At 45.2% G+C, this 25,100-nt stretch overlaps 1 protein-coding gene and 1 non-coding gene across 2 annotated transcripts; both read right to left on the bottom strand.

Annotated features, from left to right (window-relative positions):
• Positions 1–1,477: 1,477 nt before the first annotated feature.
• HSPA9 (heat shock protein family A (Hsp70) member 9) lies at positions 1,478–24,418 on the bottom strand. Its single transcript, XM_064520812.1, has 17 exons — positions 24,228–24,418; positions 22,858–22,916; positions 21,131–21,218; positions 20,836–21,017; positions 20,156–20,280; positions 18,644–18,717; positions 18,449–18,555; positions 17,527–17,689; positions 16,773–16,865; positions 14,725–14,934; positions 11,978–12,205; positions 10,999–11,103; positions 9,803–9,920; positions 7,305–7,399; positions 4,919–5,011; positions 3,080–3,220; positions 1,478–2,238 (listed from the first exon to the last, which is right to left on the bottom strand). The coding sequence occupies exons 1-17, from the start codon at positions 24,384–24,386 to the stop codon at positions 2,179–2,181; spliced, it is 2,100 nt and encodes a 699-aa protein (XP_064376882.1). The 5' UTR covers positions 24,387–24,418; the 3' UTR covers positions 1,478–2,178.
• Positions 11,638–11,708, bottom strand: LOC112981829 (small nucleolar RNA SNORD63). Its single transcript, XR_003258830.1, has one exon. It is a non-coding gene; the product is annotated as a small nucleolar RNA SNORD63 (small nucleolar RNA).
• Positions 24,419–25,100: the final 682 nt, after the last annotated feature.

Here is a 25,100-nt window from a genome sequence, read left to right as displayed (position 1 = left end):
AAGTGCTCCCTGCCATTACTGAAACCTGCAGAGGACAGGATTAGGGTCACGCTGCAGCAGAATGAAGCCTGTAGTTTTGCATATAAGACACGCATAGGACTGCACGCCCAGATTGCACAAACACCCTTTGGGAGCAGCAGCTGTTGTAAACATGCATGTCCTTATCCAGATGCGTTCCTCAAACTTCCCGGGAACCATGGCACTTTATTGCCCATCGCACAAATCTTAAGTATGCCTCAGCTCGCCACTGAAAAGCAGGATCTGGCCCCACGCAAAGTGAATTTGTACCTAGCTACTTGTGGATGATCTACGTTCACACGACAACCCAGCAGCTTGTGTCTCTCCAGAGATGTCTGCTGCTGGAGAGATGGAAGTCTCCTCAGCCCTGCTGGCTGCCACGCTGCCCAGCACCCTGGTGCCTTTCCCCGTGAACAGCCGCAGCACACAGCAGATTTCTTACCCCTAGTCCCCACCAACTCCCCTGCTGAAAGCAAAGTGCCGAGTGCCAGGTTGGAACCCCTCACTTCACCTGAAATCAGGCAGCATAACACACTTAATCACCCGTGAGAAAAATTCCCCTGCAGGCCTGCCCTTCCTCACGCAATGCCAGCCAAGGTTGCTGCTGCCTGCAGGCTTGTGCTGTGCTGCCTTTTGTCTCTTCCCACAGCCCCTTCCTCACCTTGTTTTATGCCCAGGCCAAGATGCTCCAAGCTCACTTTCCCTTCCTTAGCTGGTCCTTTCTCTGCATATGTCCCTTTGAGAGCCATTATCTTTCTCTATGTCCTGGTTCCTGAATATCCATCCTTCAACATGAAGACACACAGACCCAGTTAGACCTAGCACTATTTGCTACCCTGTGCTAGCCCTTCTCTCAGCTGCTCCCACAGAGAGCTAATTGATTTTAAAGAGTTTAAAAAAAAACAAAAACAACAAACAAACTTAACAGAAGCTGCAGTAAAGGACTGGGTATCATCTCCCTCTAGATCCCAGTTTTTGGTTTGACTTTCAATAGATTTCTGAACAACGACTCACTCACTATACAAGGCTCCTCTTTTCCCTGTTGCCTTCATTGGGCTAGGCCTATTCTCTATTTATTTTAGAGTAGAAGCAGCTTCCAGGCTTTCTTGCTCAGGCTGCTGGCACCATTGCAGTAGCTGAAGCTGGTAAGGCCTTGGTCCCTTAAGAAGAAAGGTTCACAGCAGCAGGACTTGCCCAAACACAGAGTGCCTGAAGGTGAAGTCCCACTAGATAAGCTACTGCAGGATCACAGCACAGCTTCAATACATCTCCTCGCAAGTGCAGCAGCAATACTCTCAGAGGGGATGGATCCTAATCTGAAACCAGGTACCCTCTTTTTCACATTAATCAAATACAAATACCAGAAACAAACTACCACTGCAGCTAGACTCCTTCACAGGAGGTTTCAGAGGCAGTTAGCATGCCCACATTCTCCATCAAATGCCAGGACATCAAGAACTCCATGTTGGACACTTTTCTGTTTTTATTTTAAAAAAATCCAGAATGGATCCAATAACAGTTTTATTATCAAGGAAATTGTTTTGCCATAAGCAGAGAACAGACACAGGATGGAGCAGAAGGCTCAGACAAGCAAAGTACATAACCTCCACATAGCCTCTCTTGCAAGAAATAATGTTACAGCTAAATTTCAAGTAACCCGTCTCCTTTAGAACAAAGGTACTATGTTAGCTGCAGATCTCAATGTTCTCTAGCAATATAACCAGCTGTGTCATTGCTGTACACAGGTTCACAAGTACTCAGCTCTGCAGGCAGGACCTACACCGGTGTTACTCCTCTCCAGGTCTTCCATCTCCATCCTTAGACTCAATAACATGGTTTCCAAACTCCGAATTAAATTTAGTACACCATTGTGTCATGTATCAGAAATAAATGATCGCCGAGCCCCCAAGTGGCTCAGTTGAATACCACAGGGCCAAAAACTTAGAACTTCGTCTTGCATGAATTAACTTTCATCAAGTGACAATTTATCTAGCAGACACATCACTAAGTTTATACATTAAAGAAATTTTTATATATAGAGTACTGCAAAAACACAGTAAGTCTGAATTCTGCCCATTTCTGCTCAGGAAGGTCCCTTCTCTCCCAAGCGTCAAGAACATCCTCCCCTTCATACTCCAGTCCAGGCAAGACAGAGACTTCTTATTGCTTCTCTTCCTTCTGATCTCCTGGACTTCCAGAACCCTCTCGTTCTGAGGCCATCTGTGAAAGAATTGGCTTATTAGCTGCAATAACAACATGCTTCTCTCAGACATATTTATTTCCAACTAGCTGCTTAGGTTAGTTCTAGATTGAAGAAACCTTTCTTCAGTGAAAAACGTAATTGTCCACTGGAGAATGGAAGTGATCTTCATCTCTGCATGACTGCTACTAAGAGGACAGAAATTATCTTCCTATTTACCCTTTTCCAGTGGACATAACAGGCTTACATTGCAGCACTGAACATTTCAGTTTGACATCAGGAGGAAAAAAAGCTTTCAACAGCAAGGAGAGCTTATCACCAACAAGGTCACCTGAACAGTGTGCAACATTTCTATCCTAGGAGACTTCTCCCTAGAGAGGTTAAGCACATATCTACCAAAAAGGGCTTAAACAGGTGAGCCTCTGGCTGGGAAGATGGACAAGAAACTCCTCATGGCCTTCTTTCCTGTAATTTTAGACAGGCTGAACAAGAAGCCTGTTATACAATCACCTTTAGAATAGCTTAAACATTACATTACTTCTCTAGGCAGCTTATATACACAGAAGAAACCCTTATCCACAGTTCCCGATGCTCCTTTATTAATAGCGTCCAGTGGTTTTCCCTGCAACACTCTCTAGAGGAATGTAACATGCTGCCTGTAAGGCACGCTACCTACAGAAGGATGGCAAAGATTTGAGGCCATCAGCAATGCCCTTCTACAGCTGCTGCTACAGCAAGTATTATTTAGGGGGAGCTGCATGGAGACTGAGTGCTACCTCCAGCACAGATCTTGCCTAAACATTCCGTGGTCCAACTCCCCCCTCCATCCAAGCACTATAAAATACAAAGGATTGAACCTACCTTCTTGTATGCCATTTCAAAGAGTTTCAGGGAAGCCTGCTGCAGGCTGGTTGCTGCCTGCCTGATGTTTTCTCCTGTTTCAGTATCTTTACGAGCCAGAAGTTCCCTCATTTTAGCAATTTCTTCCTTCAATTTGTTGCACTGCAAATAAGTTACAAACAAATATGATGCAATGCCGCACTCAGATCACCGAAAGTAGTATTCCAGTCATTTCACCCACCTACTGGCCGCAGCAAAGCTGCCATTTTTTTCCAAAAGCAATGAAGTTAAATCCCAAATTAAGCCATGAAGTCTGCAGGGACTAGAATCATGTCCAGTTCCCAGTGGGCACATGTCCACTTCACTAAATGCACCACAGTTGGCATTAATTGGTCCCCTTGGTCGCAGTGTCAGCAGAGGCGCCAAGGATAGAATGCACTGTGGAGACAGCGCAGCCCGCCAAGGACGAGAGCTGCTCTCCCTGGCACACCTCATCAGTGAATCAATCACCCCAGGAGCCAAGGTAGAGGGAAAAAGAAAGCTGGTTTTCATCTATATTTAAGACACTGTCAGAAAGCCAACAAGTACGCTATTCACCACCCTGTTTAATCCCTTTGTTGCACGTAGGAGGAGCAGGAAGGCAAACAAAAGCAATACGGTCTCATCTCAGCCCCTGTAGCCATCTGTCAAACCCTCCACACAGTCTGGCATTTCTCTGTCAGGCTGGCACGCTGCTGGAGAGGCAGGCCTGGAGAAGCGAGGTTACTGGGGGACAGCTGTGCTGGCACCGCTTGCTCAGCAGTCTGTGCAGTCAAAACGAGGGCACAGCATTCTCCTCATTCAGACCCGCAGGATGGGGAAGGCAACCGAGGCCTTGTATGTCAGGCTCCTATCTCCACCCCCACCGCACAGAGCTTCTTCCAAGCCGTGCTACCCACGTGCCCTTGGTATTCCCAAAACCAGAGGGAACAGATACAGGCTTTGCTCTGTGTTCCTGGGAGAGAAAGCTCCAGTGACCACACTTCCAAACACACAGTGAACCAACATTTATCCTAAAGAGGAGCTGAGCTGAACCCTACCCCCTCCAGTATTGAAACTGATCAGAGGCTACTTACCAATAAACTATAATCTAGTTCCCTCTGACATCTCACAGAGCCCCAGGAACTCTTTTATTCTGTTTCCAAGAGTTGCTACTTGAGGATTGCAAAATTTGTTTTAAACTTGGCTTTTAAAATTTATAATGCAGAAATTAAACTGTCACTTTGAGTGGTATTAAAAGCACTCTTTTGACACTAAATATCCACTTCACTCCAAAGACAAGAAAAACTGGAGTCAAGTGGGTACAACAACTTTTGTTCCTTCCAAGTTCTTGGGTGTTATGCTTGCGCTGTTCTGAGGCTGCCAGGACTGCAAGCAGCTTTGCCTTTGTCCCTCTGCTCATATGCTGGCAGGCACTGTTTATAATCTCTTAGCTTTTGAGCAAAATTCCCCTCTCATACAGGCCACAGAGCAGTTCTTATCAAACCACTGCAAGGCCAAGTCAAGGACACAATTCATGGAGCAGCCCTTCATCAGCAACTTCACAGACACTTAGATCTTCACTGACACTGAACTCATACTTTGAAACAGGATATTTGCTATTGTCCAAGCCACGTCCTCATAAGTATGTCCTTACGGCCTCCCACGAACCACATTCATTCCACTCAAGTGCAAAAAAGAAGAATCAATGGCTGTGCCATCTTTACACAGAACAGAGAGCGCCAGCTATGAGTTAAGGAAGAACTCTAGCACAAAACCACCATTAAAGCAGAGATGAATCTTACCTCCTCCTTTATTGTTAAGTGATCCAGAACTACCTACCTCATCTGCTGGCAGCTGATCCTTGAACTCCTCCATCTTAGATTCTGTATCATGGATGATGCCTTCAGCCATGTTTACAGCTTCCACACGTTCCTGGGGAAGACAGGTTGTAAGGGTTTACTTCATACGTAAGTACTTCATACTTCATACTACATACTGGCGCTATGAGTTGTGTATGTATAAACTAACAACTGACTTTTCTTTCTCAAAACCGCCCAGCTCCACTGTAGCTCCCACCCAGGGTCCCTCTTAATGGCAAGGTGGAGAGGAGAGGCAAGCGAACCATTTCTAGATGCATTCTGCTGCTGGAAAGCCCAAATAGGCAGGCTAAGGAAGTCAGTCCTCACATACCTTCACTCCCAGCAAAACTCACTTCCCTAGAAGCAGAAGCACGGCATATAGCGCAGCCATTGGCACACTGGAAAAGCTGGCAGCTGCAGAGACAGCACAGCTCTCTGCTCTGCTCCTTGGAAAAGCCACACAGCTTTTCAAAAACACTATTCACTGTTAGGTTTCCTCTGCAACAAGGGCATTAGAGTCAACTAAGATGCTGGGTTGTTTTTCTGATACCATCTTACTACGAGTGCTTGCAACATCTCAACAGTGGGGGAAAAAAAAATTGTGCTAGTTAATAAATTTGAGTTACTACTGCAAAGAACCAACAGGGGAGGGAGGGAAGTATGCTTTAAGTGCAGAAAGTGCTAGTCCTGCTGAGATGTGATAATCCAAGTGTCAACATGAACTATTTCGCCAGCAACAGCCTCTGGGACACCCAGCCCCCTCCATCTGAAAGAACAGTCTACATGGACAAGGGTGTGATAATATTCTCAGGAGACCAACCACTTATGGAGGAAAGTTGATGAGAAATAGTTTGGTTTCTATACTATGCCTTCACTATTTGTCGGATGCACAGTTCACAGCAGAATGCTGAGTCTAGTACAGTGATAATTCCATTTATGCATTCATGATACATCCATAGTGATAAAACCATGATCAGAAAGGTACAATAAGGGAATTTTGACAAGTGCAGTTATGCATGTCAAGTAAAAAGACAGAAGTGTTAATTAAGAAAGCAACCTAATCATGTGATAGCTCACTGGACAGAGAGGAATCCCATTTCAGGATTACAATAGGGAAGAAATAATACCAGTTTACTGATCAAAGGCACAAAGTTAAAGCAAGGCAACAGGAAAATGTTTTCAGTGCAGCCTCTTCACAAGTACTATGCCACCACCTACGCTCCCTGGAAACGATGCAGTTACTTAAACAGCAGGACTTTCAAAACAAAGTCTTTATATGTTCTGCATCTAACTTGCAAGTGCTAATAAGCCGGTGCTTGGTGACTCAAGAGCTTTTGAGGTATGGAGATGCTGCTTCACATGTATTTTCTCCCCTTTCCCTATCCTTCACTGAGGATCAGATTCAAAGTGCTGCCTGAACAGCCAAAACACATTTATATGGACTAGAAAAACACAAAGCAGACAAACTCGATGTACCAGTTTCAGCAATCACTAAATACAGGCTGGTGCCATATCTCACCATAGGTTTTCACTGTGTCTGCTGAAAATCAATACTCTATATTTAGTAGTGCAATTCATTAGTACTACCCTCATTAAACCAATTACTTCCGATCATTAACCCTATGAATATCACAGGTTCAGTCACTCAACCGTGGGAAGTGTCAGTCCTTTCCAACAAAGTCAGTGAAGCTTTCAAGTACCTCCCGATAGCTTCACCTGCATTGAAGGCAAATACTGCACTCAGTGAGATACAGCATTCAAGGTGCCAGAGAGTCATATTTTTAAGACGACAGAAAGCAACTTCCAAAGGAAGTGTGCTGAGGTGCAGCTTTGCTTGGTAGGTCTTACAGATTAAGCTTTACAATAAACTCAGAGAACGTCACTTAAATATCCCCTGTAGTGCCTCCATTTAAATGGAACAACATCTGTGCGAGAACCTCACTGTGCTGGCTAGGTTCAGATAAACAGCCAAGACAACAGGCAGGACAATGAAGAGCACTGATGACAAAAAAGCATAAGTAGATTTGGAAAGCTGTTTGTCACACGTGACAGACAGATGAGTTTGCTTACTGCTGTCTCCATGTCCCAGCAGTTCCTCAGGAAGGAGTTAACATACTAATCACAGAAAGCCAGTTACCCAACCCAAGAAGCAAGAGATATGCATGCATCTTCTTGCACATGAGGCAATTTCCAAGCGTAAACTGGATATAAAGAAAAAAACAGATGCGCAGATAACTGCACAAACAAAACAACTCAGGAGCGTGCAGATCAGGACCAACAGCTCCTTCAAGCTGGGCACAATTAATAACGCAGGATGGCAGTTACCAGCCGATACACTATTAGCTGGCAGATACCGCAACAGTTACCTTTCTTCGCCTGTCTTCCTCTGCATATTTCTCTGCATTCTTCACCATGTTCTCAATTTCGTCTTTGCTAAGGCCACCAGAAGACTGGATAACAACTGCATTAGAGAAGGAGCATTAATAAAGAATGTGCTCTCATCTTTGAAGAAAGAGAGATTATTATTTCCCAAACCCTCTCAGCAGCAGCAGCCTGGCTCAGTGACTGTATCTGTGAAGACCCTGTGGGCAGTACAAAGGCAGCCAGGCTTTGAAGACGTAGCAAAGCAGCTTGCAAGATAAAAGCCTGACACCTTAGATCTATGAGCTCCCCAGCCACTTCTTGTCCACAGGTCTGCGAGTCACTTCGACTGTTCTTCAGTTACTCCTGGAAAGCGAATGTGAACACAGGGCCCCCAAACCAAAGGGGTGTTCTGGCAGGTAAAGCAATAGGAGGAATCAGTTTACCAGGGCACAGGGTTTCCTTTCACTGTTGGAAAGCAGCCCAGGCTGGAAGCAGGATAAGAGAACGTTCCTCACCCAGCTGCTCACGCTCCCCTCAGTAAGTAAGAGTGGCACTATTCTACAGCACTCCCTTCCTCCCCCACCACCCTTTTTGCTCCATTTGTGCCAAAAAGCATAGTCTAGAAATAAGCTAAGTTCTACAGTAAAACGCAATTTCACTGGGAAAGAGAAGACATCTTGGATACTGCAAAGTCCAGAATAAAGGTAAACCAAAATCCTTATTAGAAATGAGTTTTCTATACAGTATTTGGTACAAAACCCTAAACACACACAGGTGTGCTTTGGATGCAGATGAAGGATGAGGAGTTCAGTTTTATAATTAGGACCAAGTCTGCATACATACAGGCAGCTAAAAAAATTCTGGTTGCCTGTTATGAGGAGATATTTATTCAGAGCTAGAAGTTTACCACACATGGAAAATTTTTTTGGCTCTACAGGGAAACAAGGTTACACGCAGCGTGTTCTTGGAAACAAATTTAAGCCAAAAACTAAGCTGCATGATTAAGAACAACATATACCTTCAAGTTGCCAATACATACTTAACAGTATTTTCCTTAATTGAAGCATGCATTTGACTGCTCATGGGGTTTCCTCCAAGAAACAGCTAAAGGGCAGTATAGACACTTTCCAGTCAGAGGCACAAAAGAGATTATTTTGTATCAGGGGAATCTACAAATGCTTCAAATTAATTTTCTGCTAGTTCACAGTATCTGAGCCCAAACAGGGCTTTGGAAAAACAACCACATCATTAATTACCGCAGAACAGTAGGCCTAACATTTCATTGCGCTACAGAGCGAAACATACTGACAGCTTCAAGTCCCCAAGCCTCCTGATATTTACAGATGTTTTGAGGCTAAATGAATGAAAATGAATGAGGTGGTTACTCAAAATACCTGCAGCAGACACTTCAATTTCAAGATCTTTGCAACAAAATAGCTGGAAATAAAATGGAGTCTTAGCATGAAGCTCATCTGTTCAGCTGTATCTGACATACCTTGGATTCAACAGGAGTCTTCCTAATTCAGTTCTACCCCTAACAGCTGGCACCTCCTTGCAGGTGGCTTTCAACAGACAGCAATCTATCAGTGCCTTAGTGCGGGCCATTCCCAGAGGAAGAGTACACCAAGGAAGACAGCACAGAAACCAGCCTGGGGAACTCGTACAAGATGCAGGATTCCTACCTCCTAAACTCTGATTTCTCTGCCCTTAGGGTGAGCAGTGGTGCCCTGTGTCACTGCCCTGGGTACTTCTGTGACACAGGACATTCCTGCAGGCAGCAGGAGCACTGCTCCATGAATGTATCTACGAATCATCGGAGAGAGGAGCAACCTGCACATCCAACTGCCTCTCTGGGGACTGGAGGACATATTTACAGGAAGCCCCAGGGAACTGCTGAAATGTGGCTACAGTGGTGACAGCAGAGGGCAAGACCAAGAAAAGACTCTCATACAGGGCAATCTGACTTGAAACCTGTCAGAACCCTGCCAGAGGGGACTTCCTTGACCACGGTGTAAGTAGAGGTTTTAGATGAAGATTGCACCTGTCTAATGGGCAAGCAGAGAGCATTCACTGGTGACAACAGGTATCTCCGTTCCCCTCTTTGTTAGCATTCTGACAAAGTGCTATGTATTTAACAGGGTGGCTTTACTTCCTTAAAATAAAGCTACAAGCCAGTTGTCACTTCTTCCTTTCCCTATTTCATTCTGCAGTAACTCCTCTTTACACCTCCCTTGTTCTCCTTCCCAGTGGTAACACTTAAGCCAAGATGACTTTATCTATCTATGCCTCCCTGGTAACTCATTGCTCACCCCGCCTTTATCCCAAATAACATGCTGCAGCCCTCACTGCTGGTCTGCAGCATCGCCAGCGCAACAGCACTCTGTCACTATTTGAGTCACCTAGTGTTACCCTCCGTGCCCTGCACCTATGGCAGCCACCTTCGCTGCTCCATACCTTTCCCTCTTCTTCCTCTATAGCATCCCAGGGCACTTGCACTTACTTTGCTGTTCACGTCCGGTGCCTTTATCCTTTGCCGAAACGTGAACGATGCCATTAGCATCGATGTCAAACGTGACCTCAATCTGGGGCACTCCACGTGGCGCTGGAGGAATTCCAACCTGGAAACGAGAAGTGCTCAGCCAGTAGCTCCCACACAGACACGAGCTCAGGGTATGAGCCTCCAGGGCTGGGCGTATTATCTTGGTGATCTGCCAGCTAACTCAACTATTAACTAAGCCTCAGAGCTGAGCCATTTAAATGCCTGTCAGCATCATGTGGTGAATTAGCAATACTTTGACAGATTTAGCAGGATACAGATTTTTACCCAGAAGGAAGGACAACTGCACAGACACCAGAAGGGGCAGCCATACAATTGTTTTGGAGATGACATAGCTGCTGCTTTAACAGTGAACAAGCCACTCTTGTTCAGGCACCCTTTGGGGTGTGACAGCAAGCTCCATTTTCTTAGTTCTGCTCTGGAGATGACTAGACTTCAAGCACAGTACCTCTGAGGCTACTGTATTAAGGTGGTGACAGGCAATCTGCCTTTCTTTAATTACAAAAGGAATGCAAATCCCTTCCCTTTTGGAGGGCTCTTCCTAGCAATAGCAATATTGGACAAACAGCTGACAATGCTAAACTTTGCTGACCGCAGCGTGCAAAACTGAAAGTGGTACCGGGTTAGAAACAGGCTACCCTAGGGACTGCACATTAGATGGAACCTGTTGACTCAGGTCTAGTCTCTGCAATGAGATCATCACCCCATGACAGTGACCAGAGGAAAGGCCAGCATTCAGGTTATCCACTGCACAGGCCTGGTACTACAGAGCTCTTTTTACTCCTTGCATCCAGAACTGGAGAGGGCCCTTCGAGGCGACTGCGCCTAGTCCTAAAGCTACAATAGCCTCTGCACTATGTAATCCTGCTCAAAAACTTGGAGCTCCATCTTAAAGACTAGCTGTTCTTCCCACGCCACTGAAAGGCTGTTCCAGAATGGAATTCTACCTTTGCAGGCTGCTTTTTTTTTTTTTTTTTTTTTTTTTTTTTTTTTTTTACTATAAAAAGGATCAAATGTCTTCTGTAAAAACAAATAAAAAAGGGACCCCTTAAAGGGAAGGGGTCAACTGAAACGGAGAAGGCTTTGAACTTTCCAAAGAAGGTCAAGTCTAAGGTCACGAATACTGAGAGCCAACATACCAATGTGAACTGGCCAAGAAGTTTGTTGTCACTAGCCATCTCTCTCTCCCCCTGGCATACTTTAATCTCTACTTGAGTCTGACCATCAGCAGCTGTAGAAAACACCTGTAGAAAACAAACAAAAAGTTACCCAATAGCTAGTAAATTGCAACACATGAACTGATGCAGTTACAAGCTGATTAAACAACAAGGTAAGGCATAAAGAAAAGCTAAGTTGAAGGCATGAAGAATCACTAAATGCTCATCATGCCCCTGTTGCTTAAAAAACTCTAATGAAACACCGAGGCAGCCAAACTAGCAACACCCTAGTTTACTGGCATCTTGTCCTATATGCATTTGAGCACACTAACACTGGTAATGCCAGGCCAGCAGCAGGCTCCAGTGGCGAGCAGCCACATTACCAGAGCATTCCCGCCTGAAACAGTACAGCTCTTGCCTGAACCCCACACCCCAGAGCAAACAAGTGTTATCAACAAGAGCACACACTAGTGGACCCAGCCAACAAAGTGAGAGAAAGGTTCACACCCAAGTCTGCTAGGGTCTACAATACATGAAAACATCTGGAAAGGGAGGGTTGGGGGGGGGGGGGATAATCCTTCCTAGGCACACAGACTAAGAAAGGTAGTCTCAGCTGGGTGTGGTGCTCAGTTACAGAAGGTCTCCACACAATTCCTCTTCAGAATGATGTGTTGACGGTTACATCACAGCACACACACTGCGTTCCTGACCAGGCCAAAAACATCCTGTGATCTCCTGGCACATGTTAACTCAACTTATCCTCCTCTTGGGGTAGGCTAATAATTAACAGAGATACTCAGTGACTAACTAAATCCTGATTTCTAAGCTTTTTCTCCTTCCACTTCAGTTCTGCCAGCTGAGAAGGAGACAGGATAATTTATTAGGATGCTTTGTGTAGCATGCAATGGCTGTTTGAGGACACCACAGAACACCCACCCACACAGTCAGAGTCAGTCTGTACCTGGCTTTTCTTAGTTGGAATAGTAGTATTCCTGTTGATGAGCTTCGTGAAGACGCCTCCCAGTGTCTCAATCCCCAAGGAGAGCGGAGTTACATCCAGCAGCAGCACATCAGTAACATCACCAGCTAACACACCACCTTGAATAGCTGCACCAATAGCAACGGCTTCATCAGGATTAACTGCTTTGCTAGGAGCGCGGCCAAACAAATCCTGTACAGTCTGTTGCACCTGAATGGGGAGAAAGCACAGCTTGTATGCAGTGAACCGTTACCGCCCAGCGCTGCAGCCACACCGTGCCGGCAGCCTTGGCTAGAGGCTCATACCAGAGGGGCAACCCTCAACTCAGGTATCCCACCCTGCTCAGTCCCCTTCAAAGCTCCTCCTTTACACTTCTGCTGCCATGTGACACTGTGGCATGACAGAGAGACTAAACTCCAGGTATGTGATTGTTCCAAGCCCCCATCTTCCACATGCCCTGTTAAATGCACTCATTTCAGTCTAGATAACTCCTTCTCCGTAGACTTTCTTGCAATGAAGTTTGCCAGCTGCAAGTCAACCCAAGTACCCACCTACACTGGCCCTTTCACACAGCCCAGCCATTTTAAAAAGGGATCACTCCATGCTTATCAAGCAGGAGTCAAGCATTGCTTCCCTGGAATTTGCGCAAGCCAACACCGGGCAGAACACAGCTGTCAAGGACAGTACAACTGTGGAGGCAGAATACAAGGGAAGGTCAAAAAAGCCAGAGCAGAAGGACAGTTCATCTTGTCTGGGTGTAATAAAAAGAAAATGAAGCTGTATGAAGGGCAAACTCTTCTATTTTCCAACTCTCTATTTAATGGGCTATTTCACCAGGGAGGTAGATCTGCTATGTCAGCAGACAGTTTGAGCTCTGTTACTAGCTTTTTCACTGTTCTGCCCTTTCACAATGATGTGCTCATGATTGCAACAGATTTACTGCTGAAGTATCCAGATGGGAATGCAATTAGGTATCTGCAATACAGCCACAGCCCTCTAGACCACTCCTCCCTCACAACAGAGGAATGTGGGACTTAACTCCTGCTCACAGCCTCCCTCCTCCCTGCACTAGTCAAGCCCTACTCAGGCAAACATCTGCACAGGTGAGCACCATGCGCCTGGGAAACTGCGCTGGAAGCAAACGTCCAACTCCTTTGCACTTAAGCCAAGAGACATCTGCAGAGAGTGTTCATTACAGAGGGAGACACTACATGAGCATCTAATTAAGTGCAAGTCTTCCCCTCTGGAGGCATATTTTAAAGCACAAAAGAAACATTACTTCTAACCACCCAGTTTATGTTTCCTGGAACACTGCCCAAGCGGTATTCCAAAGAACACAAGCTCCCTCCCGGCAGGGGTGCAGCAGAACAGGACAACACATGCGAGAGAAGGCTCTGTGCACCACACTGACACCAACCTCGGTGTCCAGCTGAGCCAGAGCTCCAACTGCAGCATTCAGGAACGCATTACATAACCTCTAAGCCAAAGGTGTTGGGGGTTAAACATTGAATCCTCCCCCCCTCCTATTTTTAAGTACTGCCTTCTGCTCCCAAAAGACATGCAATACTTCAGGAAGGGCTTCCTAAACTTTCAGAGACAGTTTTGTCCCGTTATACATAGTTAACCACATCATTTTTCTTTTATCCAGCTGGAACAGCAGGGACTTCAGGGAGGTGCAGCACAGTTACCCCACCTGAGTTTTGGCCAGAGCAGCAGCTTTTGTTTATCTTGTTGCCTTAGTTCCCTTGCCTAGATGACCATCTGTACACACTAATATGACATCCAGCTACTAGGGTCATTCAACACCTCCAGGGGAGGAAGAAAAAAGAAAGATTAATCCCAGGCAGGACCTGCCCAAAACATGCACAGTCCTAGAAATGACCTGTAAATCACAAATGGTAACAGCAAACAAATGGTTGAAGCCTGACATATCCTACAGAACATTTTAGTGATCCCTGCATGAAAAAAAACAGGCTGTATCTTTAGCATAGACCTCAGGGGAGCTAAACAGTAGTCTACATTGCTGTGAACAAGAATGGTAAACCACCAACAGACAGCTCTTAATCTGCAAAACTGTGCATGTCAGCACAGCAAGCTTTTAAGTCACCTGTTGGTGCTTATCACTACAGGACACAAGGGCCAAGTACTTAGGTAATGAGTGCTCAGAACAGCTAGTTAAATATGCCTGACAACACAACTGCAAACAGGTAGCCAAATGCACACAAGCAAAGCAGCTGTTCTGCCTGTGCAGTTTCTTCACAGCTCGCAGCTGACTACAATGGTCAAGCTATAGATGCTCTGCACAGAGAAAGAAAGACACAAAGGCAGAGATTCCCAATGGGTTACTGCCATTGGAAGTATACCTCTACCACACACCTAAGTCCACAAAAAAAGGAAAAATAAAAAACCTCTTATATCTCAACAACACTGCTTATGTTCTGTCCGCATGAGAAAAACTCAACTCAACTTTTAACTCCTGATAACTCCCACTTGTCTTGGTAAGGTGCAACTCAGCTGTGGCCCCCAGATCCAAGCTGAGCCCAGGCAGGATGAGAGTCCCTTGCTACTTCTTTCCTGTCACTACTTGGCATACGTGATCTACTCCTGGAGGTCTTTACCTGCTGGAACTGCAGTTACCAGACTCCTAACTTTTCCTTTACAGAGCACCCTTAAAAATAACTACTGGGTAGCAGTGCCAGCTCTGTCCCTAACAGGGAAATATGTCATACCTTTGGCATTCTGGTCATGCCACCGACTAGGATGACTTCACCAATGTCGCTCTTGCTGACTTCAGCATCCTGCATGGCTTTCTGGCACGGTGCTACTGTCCGCCTGATCAGATCGGCTACAATGCCCTCAAACTGCGAACGACTCAGCTTCATGTTCAAATGCTTTGGTCCGGAGGCATCCATGGTAAGGTACGGCAAGTTGATATCAGTCTGCAGCACAGAAGTGGACAAGGTGTCAAGAACAGGAACTGGAAAACAAGGCAGCTACATGCAGGTTTTAGATCAAGCCACAGGTTCTGTTGTGCCGGTCTTGAAATTTCTGCATTACTGTTTACCCCAGACCCCAGCCTGTAAGTGGCATGAGGAACATTTTTATATTTTATATTTCAGACAAGAGATAGAAGAAATTTGGTTAAGAATTGCATGGCTACAACTATTAAGTACAAATTCTAATATTCTGTGTTACTTTGAGGTCTTTTATCATTAAAAAAGTGCTCTTCACAGCTTGTGCAATGTTGTCTTATGCTCATCATCTGCTAATGTTACTATAAACAAAAACAAATTGAGATGAAACCATCTTTGCACTAGTGCTTGGAAGCACTAGTACTTAATTTTTAATCATAGCCAGGAGGTAAGAGGGTGAAATATTAGAATTTACAAGCTTCAATCCCTCCTTCTAGCAGAACATAGAGCAAAGCCATCAAAATTCAGAAAGCCTGCTAAATGACTAACATTTCATATAAGACAATCCACTTCAAGGAAATAACTCACAACTGTTTCTGTAAGTGCAGACAACTTACAAATTGCAAACAACTAAATTCATCAGTACCAGGGACCATAATCCCCATTTTTCTTGGCTATTTGTGCAAGACCTCACAAATTCACATGCTGGATTTTTAAAGCAAAGCACAGACTAAAACCATCAACCATCTTGTTCAGATGCTGAGTCATGCTGACATCAAAAGATATTACAAATCAAAGCAATTCAAAACAAAAATGCTTTAAGCTCTAGAGATTACGTTTACAAAACATGACCTGAACTCATGTTATTCACTAGACCAATGCATTCCCTTTCTAAATAGCACGGTCAAAAATATTAGGAAAAACTGGGCCAAAAGCAAGCAGTTGTCTTCACTGCTAGAGAGGTAAAGAACCCAGGCTTTCCTGGTATGAACAGACTGTATTTGCCAGCCCTTCAGCTAGGAAAACAGACTGCTATGTCTTGGCAGAACTATGCATCCATTGTGACAGGCCTAAACTCCTTCCTATGAGTTCCCCCATGGGCCAACAAAAAGACCACCATCAAAAAAACAAAAAAAGCTTATTCAAAATCTAAAAATTGGCAGAGTCTCCATTTCAATTACTATATAATTGACCTTAATTTCCTTTCAGCAAGGCTATCACATCCCCAAACTTGCTGCTTTTCCAGTTCCTTATCCAGTAGCGAAGAAAGGACATGCTTAAATGCATTACTATATGAAGCAAGTGAAGAAAAGGCGGTATAAGCTGCCCTTTGTCTAGGCAACCCTTCCATAGGCAAATAAGGAAAGATTCTCTGCAAAAATTATTTCTTCTTAGACACATTAGCTGTTTCAGTGGTACAAATTTAGCGGCACAATAATTTGTGGTACACGAATAACACTACAAGATTTTGGAACTGCTAGAACAAAACCACAAGGGCTTCCACAAACACAGCAGTACCTAACTGCAGCTAAATTCCCTAATGCCCATCACAGTTCTGAAACACACAGTAAGTTATGAACAAGGTCACATTCCCTGCAAGGTAAGAAAACATCTTCTGGTGTCAGAACAGAGGCAAGAAAACAGCATCTGCTATCATTCTAAGCTTCAAACAACTAATTTCTCTCCCAGACACTGACAGACTATCCTGCTAAAAGATTTTCTGTTAAACTGATGTCATTTGGTTACACTTCTTCTGCCACCAAAAGAGAAAGTCAGCAACTTTACATAGTTTTTGGAAACAAATATCATACACTGAGTTTTGCATCAAAATGTTTTACTGGATGGCTTTGAACCCAGCCACTTACCTGCACAGATGAAGAAAGCTCACACTTTGCTTTCTCTGATGCTTCTCTCACCCTCTGAAGAGCCATGTTGTCTTTAGTCAGGTCAACACCCGTCTAAGCAACAAAGAAAATATGGGTTAACAGACTTAGCTGTCACACAGCAGCCACGGAGTGCTTTTCTTTATTGCAATTCACCTATCATGTTTTGCTGTAAGAATTTTTGCAGAAATATAGCCCAAAATGCACACTTTTTCTCATCTCTTGCCTCTGGCAAATGTATTTAGCATTACAAAAAATCTGCTAGTGCTCATTGCTCTGAAAATGACTGCATAGCAAATTACTGATTAAAGCTTGGAGAAGCTGCTGCATCACAGAATATAAAAGCAAGACTAAATTAGCAAAGGAGTAGAAATTACATCACAGTTTTCCATGGGCAACCCTATACAGTACTATATGCATCTGTATTGACATATTCAGTTTATCCATGGATTTATAACAATAAGTAGATTATGTATAGGATAGTCCTGCTACACTAGAGGGAAAAAGCAGAAGACCTGCTATTCCATCTGTTTTCCAGGAGAGGAATATTCTGTCTCAAGTAAATAAATGTAAGAACTGGAAGCGAGGCTAACCACGTGTTTTTAATACCCTACTTTTAAATCTCGGGTGTGCCACAGATGACAACCTAAGTCCTAGTAATTTAAATAAATCCCCATCCTTCCACAGAAGTTAAGCCAAGCTTAAACACAGGCTGAATTCTGATGAGACACCTTACCTCTCTCTTGAAGTCTTTAACAATATGCTGTAGCAAAGCCTGGTCAAAATCTTCTCCACCTAAGAAGGTGTCACCATTGGTGGACTTCACCTCGAAGACTCCCTTCTGGATTTCCAAAATGGAAATATCAAAAGTGCCACCACCCAAGTCGTAGACTGCAATACTACAAGAACAGAGGCAGAAAAACATTACTTTCTAGACGAAGTTGTGTGGCTCAAAAGCATTCTATCCAGGAGATGAGCCATGCAGAATTCACTCTGTTGTTGTCCACAGAGTCAGTTAAAAACCGTCTTTAAAGACAACAATAATCAGATTACATAGTGTACCCATTCCTTGGGCACACTGAGTCCATGCAGAAGTCTCCTCTGCAAGGCCTGCTGCACTATGATAGCATGTAACCTGCAAATTACTTCATCTGAGAAGGCTCCTGCACGCAGGGTTTGGTAGCTTCTTTTTCAAAGAGACATGCACATCTAATGACAAGTGCAGGGACACTGGAACCATTATGAAACATGCTTTGCAAAGCATGAGGCTTTCACAGCACCATGATCTACATCAGAAATACAAAGTCGGTGTCAAAAAAACTCCATGCATTTATATAACCACCTTTGACAGGGACAGAAGGTAGAACGCAGTCTTGAGAAATATGGACACTGGGCACCAAACCTGAACATAAGTCCTATGCCACCCTTACTCCTACCCACCAATGCCGACAGCCAGCTGTCCTCAGCCGCACTTGTCACCACTATCAGCAGGTGACATACATAAACTGATGCTCAGCTTCGGTAGTTAAGTTCACAGATGTCTCAAAACAAAAACAAAGACACCCCCCCTCAAAAAAAAAACACTAGAAAATGCATTTACAAAACAAACTACAGCATGCTTATTTAAGAGAGGGTAGGTGTTATGAACAAGCACTTACACTTTGTCTTCAGACTTGTCCAGACCATAGGCAAGTGCAGCTGCTGTTGGTTCATTAATCACCCTCAAAACATTCAAGCCAGCAATCTGCCCAGCATCTTTTGTAGCCTGAAGAGAAGAAAAAGATGTTGACAATTGAGAGAAACTAAACACAGCTTAAAAGCCAGACAGAAAACTCTTACAGATTGGTGAATACCTGTCTCTGAGAATCGTTGAAGTAAGCAGGGACTGTGATCACAGCATTCTTTGCTGAATGTCCCAGGTAGTTTTCTGGATTGGGGGGTGGGGGGGCAAAACAAAAGAACAAAACAGGTTATCTTCATAATTAAAAATGCCAACCAAATTACCACTTAGTCTGAAATCTTTTTTCTGAACAGAAGAGAAGCTTGCTGCTCAAAAACCTGCTGCTTTTTGGGAAGATGCAGAGTGAGCTGCACCAAAGCTGAATCTTTTCTTAGTCACATAACTTGGAACAGTCTGTAGACCCCTGACAGAGCACAGCAAAGCACCTTTGTCCTTGATCAGCAACCAGATGGAGTGAGTGAGGAGCAATTTATTTGAGAGCTTAACTTGCCTTTTTGGGGTGCAAGACTGAAGTTTTCTGTGTTTCTTTGGAGCATTCAACATGCAATCCACTTACAATGTATTCATCTTGGTCCTCTTTACACAGTCTGCTGTAGGTAACATTTATACAGTACAAATAATGCACACAGACTACATGTTTGCAAGTAAGAGTTGGAAACATTAAATGTAGTGTGTCAGAGAGACATATTACAGTCTAATTCTCCTGAAAAAGAGCAGAATGTGATCAAATGCAGATTCAGACCTGCTAAAAAATAAGAATGCACATGATGCAGAGGCAACACGCCAACAGGATTTATGTCTATGCGTTAACCCTGCACAGACCTTACTCGCTGCATTGTTTTGTTTTGCTTGGAAAGCCAGTTCATGCCACAGACAAATTCAGGTAGGTAGCATCCAGGGCAAAAGCCAACTGACCTGCAGGAAGCAGCCTTCTACTCAAGGCAAAGGAGCACCATCCTCAGTTCTGAAATAAGCCATGATCATCACATCTAGGTCCCTCACAGACCACATACTCTTATTTCATTCTTGGGTGGAACTTCAGCAAGTGCCCCGGATCTAACCCTGAAATACCTTTGGTGAACCTTCAGTGACAACGCTCAGTCTTGTCCTCCAAATACTTAATATTGAATGCACAAGTGCTTTCCAAACCAGACTGCAGAAGACAGCTACTCTATGTATTTTTGCCTATGTATTGCACTCAGTTCCCCCAGAAACTGTGTTCAGAATTGAAAGGGGAAAAAAAAAAAAAATCTCCAGTTCAATACAATATACCTTCATGTAACTCATGATAGAGACTTTATAATAGAGTAGGCAAAACTCATTTGCCAGGCAGGTAATTCAGCTACCTCAAACTGGTAGTCAATTTTGGTAAGAATATGCTTTAAATAAAGCACTAACATATTGCCAAAGACCCCAGTTTGAGGCAGAAAGATGGATTCTCCTCGGGACTGCATAGCAGCCCATCATTGTACTCCTTCACAATTTGACCCACAGGACGGCCTGCTACACAAGGGTTTCAGAACCAAAAAGTGTTTTTTTTACAGCTGCAACCCATCCATTTACCAGTGCCCAGCACCAAGGTCATGTTTGTGTTCAAACATGGCAAAGACCAAGCTGTACCAACCTGCAGTTTCCTTCATCTTCATTAGTACAAAGGCACCAATCTGGCTCGGAGAATACAGTTTCCCATGAGCTTCTACCCAGGCGTCACCGTTGGAGGCACGGACTATTTTAAACGGAACGTTCTTACTAAAAAAACAAAAAGAATTCCATACCTAATTTTTGTATCAATGGCACCACATACAGCACAAAGCCCTTACAATTAGTATCAGCAGAACAACACATACAGGGTTTTGACAAAGAATACTGAACTTTCCAACGACAGCCTCAGATCTGGGGAGCCGCAGAAGTGCCAATGTACTTCTTTTCCCTCTTATTCAACTACAATCATGTAATCATAAACCTCAGGTATGACTGTACAGCATTGGTTGTACAGACACTCAACAGCAACAGAAGTCTCTTTTGGCAGATGCTGACTGTTCTGCCCAGCATCAGCAAGGCTGTGGGGCAGAGAGACTAAAGGGCCTACTATCCAACTTCAACCCTGAAAACCTCAAAAAATCAGCAACTAATGTAGTAAAATACAAAGCAGCCTTCAGTACATTAGCAGCGACCCCTTGAGCCATGAAGGTTCAACTACTTCACTGTCCATCTTACATTTAAGAATTGTTTAAGTTATGCTATGCAGCATATTATTTTGTGTGTTTTCTGCTGGAGGAGGAATTGTTTTCCACTCTCACTTACATATCCTTCTTCACTTCAGGGTCATCAAAGCGCCGCCCGATGAGACGCTTGGTAGCATAGAAAGTATTATGTGGGTTCGTTACCGCCTGCCGCTTTGCTGGCATTCCGACCAAGCGTTCGCCATCAGCTGTAAACGCAACCACCGAAGGTGTTGTCCTGGCACCTTCAGCGTTTTCCAGAACCTATATAAAAACCGTAAGAAAGTGGCATCAAGAAACATTGCCTTTGAAAACACTAACCCAGACATTCAACCTCTAGTACAGTTACCGCAAACCAGTATTTACTTTCGACTTACTTTAGCTTGTTTTCCTTCCATAACCGCCACACAGGAGTTTGTTGTACCCAAATCAATTCCAATAACGGCACCTTTGATTGCTTCTGAGCTGTAAAGCATATTACACAGAAAACAGGATTACTACTAAAGGAAGATGACAACTAATTAAGATAGCAAGAAAGCCTCCTATCTTGATGATAGGATAAAGTCATTTTTCACCAGAAGCAAATCCATATTTTATCCTGAGCATAAGAGTCAAAGCCAGAGAACACCTTACACTGGAAGCCAACCTCATACTAAGTGTCTCTGTATTCAATCAGATCATTTATAGCTAAATCTCCACTTGCTTATCTAAATATGTGAAACACTATTCACCAGAATAACCTTTACAATATGTATTCTCAACAACCTTTAAGATTTTGACATAAACATGAACTGAAACAGTAACTAACTCTGCCCTTCCCCACAAGAAGTTTCCTGGACTTGTTTTTGGTTAGCTTCGATGTTCATACTCAAACCTGTGTCTGAAAACAACCAACTGGAGTGAAAATTTTAAGAAAAGATTGTATTGGCTTGTTTTTAAGCAATGCTTAACATGAAGAGAAGACAGACAGTAAGAACTGGCTAAATCTGTGCAAGCCTCTCCGAGGCAGAGCCAGAGTTAACCATTTTTTTCATCCTGAAGATCAACAAATGAATTCTGAAAAGTGGGAGTGGTTTTTACATAAGCCAATTTGGAATCCTTTCTTTCTTCCTGGAAGCATATATTCACCCTTTTAAGGCGAGAGAGAACTCAGAGGCATAGTTTGGCCTGATAAACAAAATCATGCTCTGGGATAAAGAAAGCATGCTGATGCCAGAGCAGGGCCCTCGTCCTTACCAGATATAATCTTCTCACACTCCCCAAGATACTAAGTCCCTCACTTTAAGAAAGTGAGCCCTGGTTCAGATCCCATAAAGCAGTGATCCTGAAAATGAGCAACTGCTCAGTTGCTCTGTGGTAATTAGAACTTGGGCAGTTTTCCTAACACACACAGATTCCCCATGTCTTTCTGCCCCTAGTCATAACATCGGTTACAAAACATGCCAGCTACCGAGAAAAGGGTAGCAGTTATTTGTGTATCTTGTAACAAGAAAAAAAGGCAAGTAAAATAGACAAGCTATTTGAAACTAGTTTATCTGCAATGAAATGGAGAAGCTGATCACCCTGCTTTCATGACACGTGGTGATGGAGGGGAATAACTGTTATCTTACAACAATTTGCTGCACCTATTTTTTTTTTTTTTGTATGTAAAACAGGGAATCCCTAAACACATTTTGTAGAGACTACTCCTGGTGGGGGTATGGGAGAAAAAAAATTCTTAATGTTCCCCTGTAAAAATAAATAAATAAATGAGATAAAGATAGAACCTTAGAAAACTAACATTCATACGTTCTGGTTTTACTTCTTTTTCAGCAGCTGCTGAGGTGAGGAAGAAAAGATATGTGTATTTTATTGCTGTAGCTAATTGGTTCGTGGAGACTTCGTAAGCACTCTGTACTTACTGGAATTTTGCCTTTAAAAACAGTTCCGAATAGAAAACTTGTTACCAAACTTCTTAACTGCTCACGGAGTAGAAAACAGCAAGTCCAACTTGCTGTTTTTGTTCTGTTTCTCCATCTTTGACCCCAATAATCAGCTCTGGCATCAGGGTGACAGTAAAGATGATATCAAACCACAAGACATGAAAAAACAAGGAAAGACTTACGCATATTTTCTGCTTGATGCTGCTCTGAGAACATTTTGACTGAGGCCATTCCAGAATGTCTATAAAATAAAAATGTTCTAATGAAGTTCTAGTTTTCAATGTTAAGTTATCTTCAACCCATAACTTTTAGAAGTGGACTACTTACAAAATAAAATAGTTCTACTATGACACTGTACTTTTTAAATCTTAATTTAAAAATAAACAAGAATTTAATAAAATTTCAATTTGCCATATAGTCACAAAGCAATTACTGCCCTCGTTTGTCAGAGATACAACCAACCCCTATCACCAGGGTGAGCAAGTAATCTGTGAACATGCTACCGACTTAGCTGGCAAAAGATATTTCAGTAAGTTAACCTGAACCTTCAGCATGCAAAGAACAGCAGCAGATAAAAATTAACTCCATTCCTTGAAGCTTTATGCACTGTCAGCAACAAATGACTGACTACATCTTTTGAAGAAGCTGCGGTCAGTCTTTTGCAGTAACTCATAAAATTTTGCACTGGCCACAACTTTGCATGTCCAAGTCTGTAACTTGGAAAACTTTAGATATATCATCCTTTTTTCTGTTCTGAAAGTGAATTTTTAACAAAATATCTTCATGAGATAGGAGCACATCAAAACATGAATAATTTGCTAATTCTCCAAGACACTTGGCCTACCCCTACTCCATGAATGGGCAAGGGTGCAACAGTCCCGGGTTAGGGCAGGCGAGTGCAGGCTATCTGGAGCAGAAGCTGCTCAGTAAGAGACAGAGAACAGCAGGACCAGCATGAAGAGCTGTAATTTTTGATGTCCGTATCTGCTTATAATATTTCTCTGCCAGTCTTTTCCAACTTGATACCTGCTATTACTTTTACATGAAAAAAAAAACCCAAACTACAAAGTACAATATAAAATAACACACATGCACACAGACAACCCCCCCCATCCCCCCGCAAAACAAGGCCCTGAGCAGCCTTGCCATGCTCTTCCTTGGGAACAAACCCAGGTGCACGGAAACCACGCTTTCAGCACCCTGTCCCAGCTCACCCACCACGCTTGACACCCATTACGCGGTTTCTGGTGAAAACCTCGGTATTTGCAGCGCGGAGAGCCCGAGGAGGCCCCGCAGGCTCGGCGGCCACATCCCCCCGCCGCGGGGCGCTCGGCCCCGGGCCCAGCGACCCCGCAGAGCGGACTAGGCCCGACCCCGCCCGGGCCGGGCCTCCGAGCGGCCGCGGCCACCCCTGCCCACCCCCCCAGCGCCCCCCCCCTCCAGCGCCGCCCGCGGCCCCCTCACCGCCCCCTTCAATCCCCTTCGTCCCCCGGCCCTCAGCGCCGCCCCCCCCCCCCGGGCCGCCGGTGCCCGGCCCGCGGCGGCGCCGCACCTGCGCGAGGCCGGGGGCGGCGGGGCCGGGCCCGCCGCACGGCAGCAGGCGGGGGAGGCGCGCGGCGGCGCGGCTGGCGCTGAGCATGGCGGGCGGCGGCGGAGCGGGCGGCCAAGAGACGAGGGTGCGCGCGGCGCTTCTGGAAACCTCCACCCACATGGGCCGCGGCGGGGGGAGCGCCCGCGCCGCAGGACCCCTCGCGCGGGCTGCCCCGGCAGCCGCCTGACCCCCGCCCGCGCCTTCGGGGCTCCGCTCGGAGGCGAAGGGCACGGCACAGCTGCGCGCCGCCCTCCCGAGCACTCGAGGGAGCCTCCCCGGCGCGGGCGGCACGGACTGGGGGAAGCGCGGGTGTCTAAGCGGCCCTCTGCGCGCCGGCACAGCGGCGGGCAGCCTAGGTCCTTCGTGCAGTCGCGCACTCAAGGTCGGACAGGATAAAGCGCAGGGCGATTGCAGCGGCCTTGCGTCAGGGGGCCGCGATGCGCATGCGCAGCCAGAGCCCGGACTCCGCATGCGCGGGGCAGCGAGGGCCCCGGCGCGTGCACGGGCAAGAGCGCGCGCTGCGGCGCTAGTGCGGCTGCGCCGAGCGAGCCGCGCTGCGGAGCCCGCGCATGCGCTGGAAGGCGCGTTGCCGGGGCGGGTGGAGCGGGGCTGGGCGGGAAGCTCGGGGGCGCCAGGGAGCCCCTCGGGGGCCCTGGGCAGCCCCTCGGGCCGTGCCCCACACGCCGCGCTGGCGGGCAGGCTTCAGTCCGGGCTGGGCCTGGCACCACCGCTCCCGTGTCCTCCCCCCCGGCGCGGCCCGTTGGTGCCTTTTCCCCAAAGGCCTGTGAAAATTCACGTTAAAAATGGGGGCAGAGTCCAGCGCTGGTGTTGCAC

Source organism: Dromaius novaehollandiae, chromosome 15 (genome assembly GCF_036370855.1).
Source record: "Dromaius novaehollandiae isolate bDroNov1 chromosome 15, bDroNov1.hap1, whole genome shotgun sequence".
NCBI classification, from domain to species: Eukaryota; Metazoa; Chordata; class Aves; order Casuariiformes; family Dromaiidae; genus Dromaius; species Dromaius novaehollandiae.
This window is presented reverse-complemented; position numbering and strand designations above follow the sequence as displayed.

What these genes read in the sequence shown, in the direction of transcription:
- HSPA9 (XM_064520812.1), bottom strand. Translation starts at nt 24,386, where the DNA reads ATGTGGGTGGAGGTTTCCAGAAGCGCCGCGCGCACCCTCGTCTCTTGG. An exon ending in ATCAGCTGCCAGCAGATGAG is followed by an intron (nt 3,221 to 4,918) that starts GTAGGTAGTTCT and finishes ACTTATTTGCAG; the next exon opens with TGCAACAAATTGAAGGAAGA. An exon ending in TTGAAATGGCATACAAGAAG is followed by an intron (nt 2,239 to 3,079) that starts GTAGGTTCAATC and finishes ATTCTTTCACAG; the next exon opens with ATGGCCTCAGAACGAGAGGG.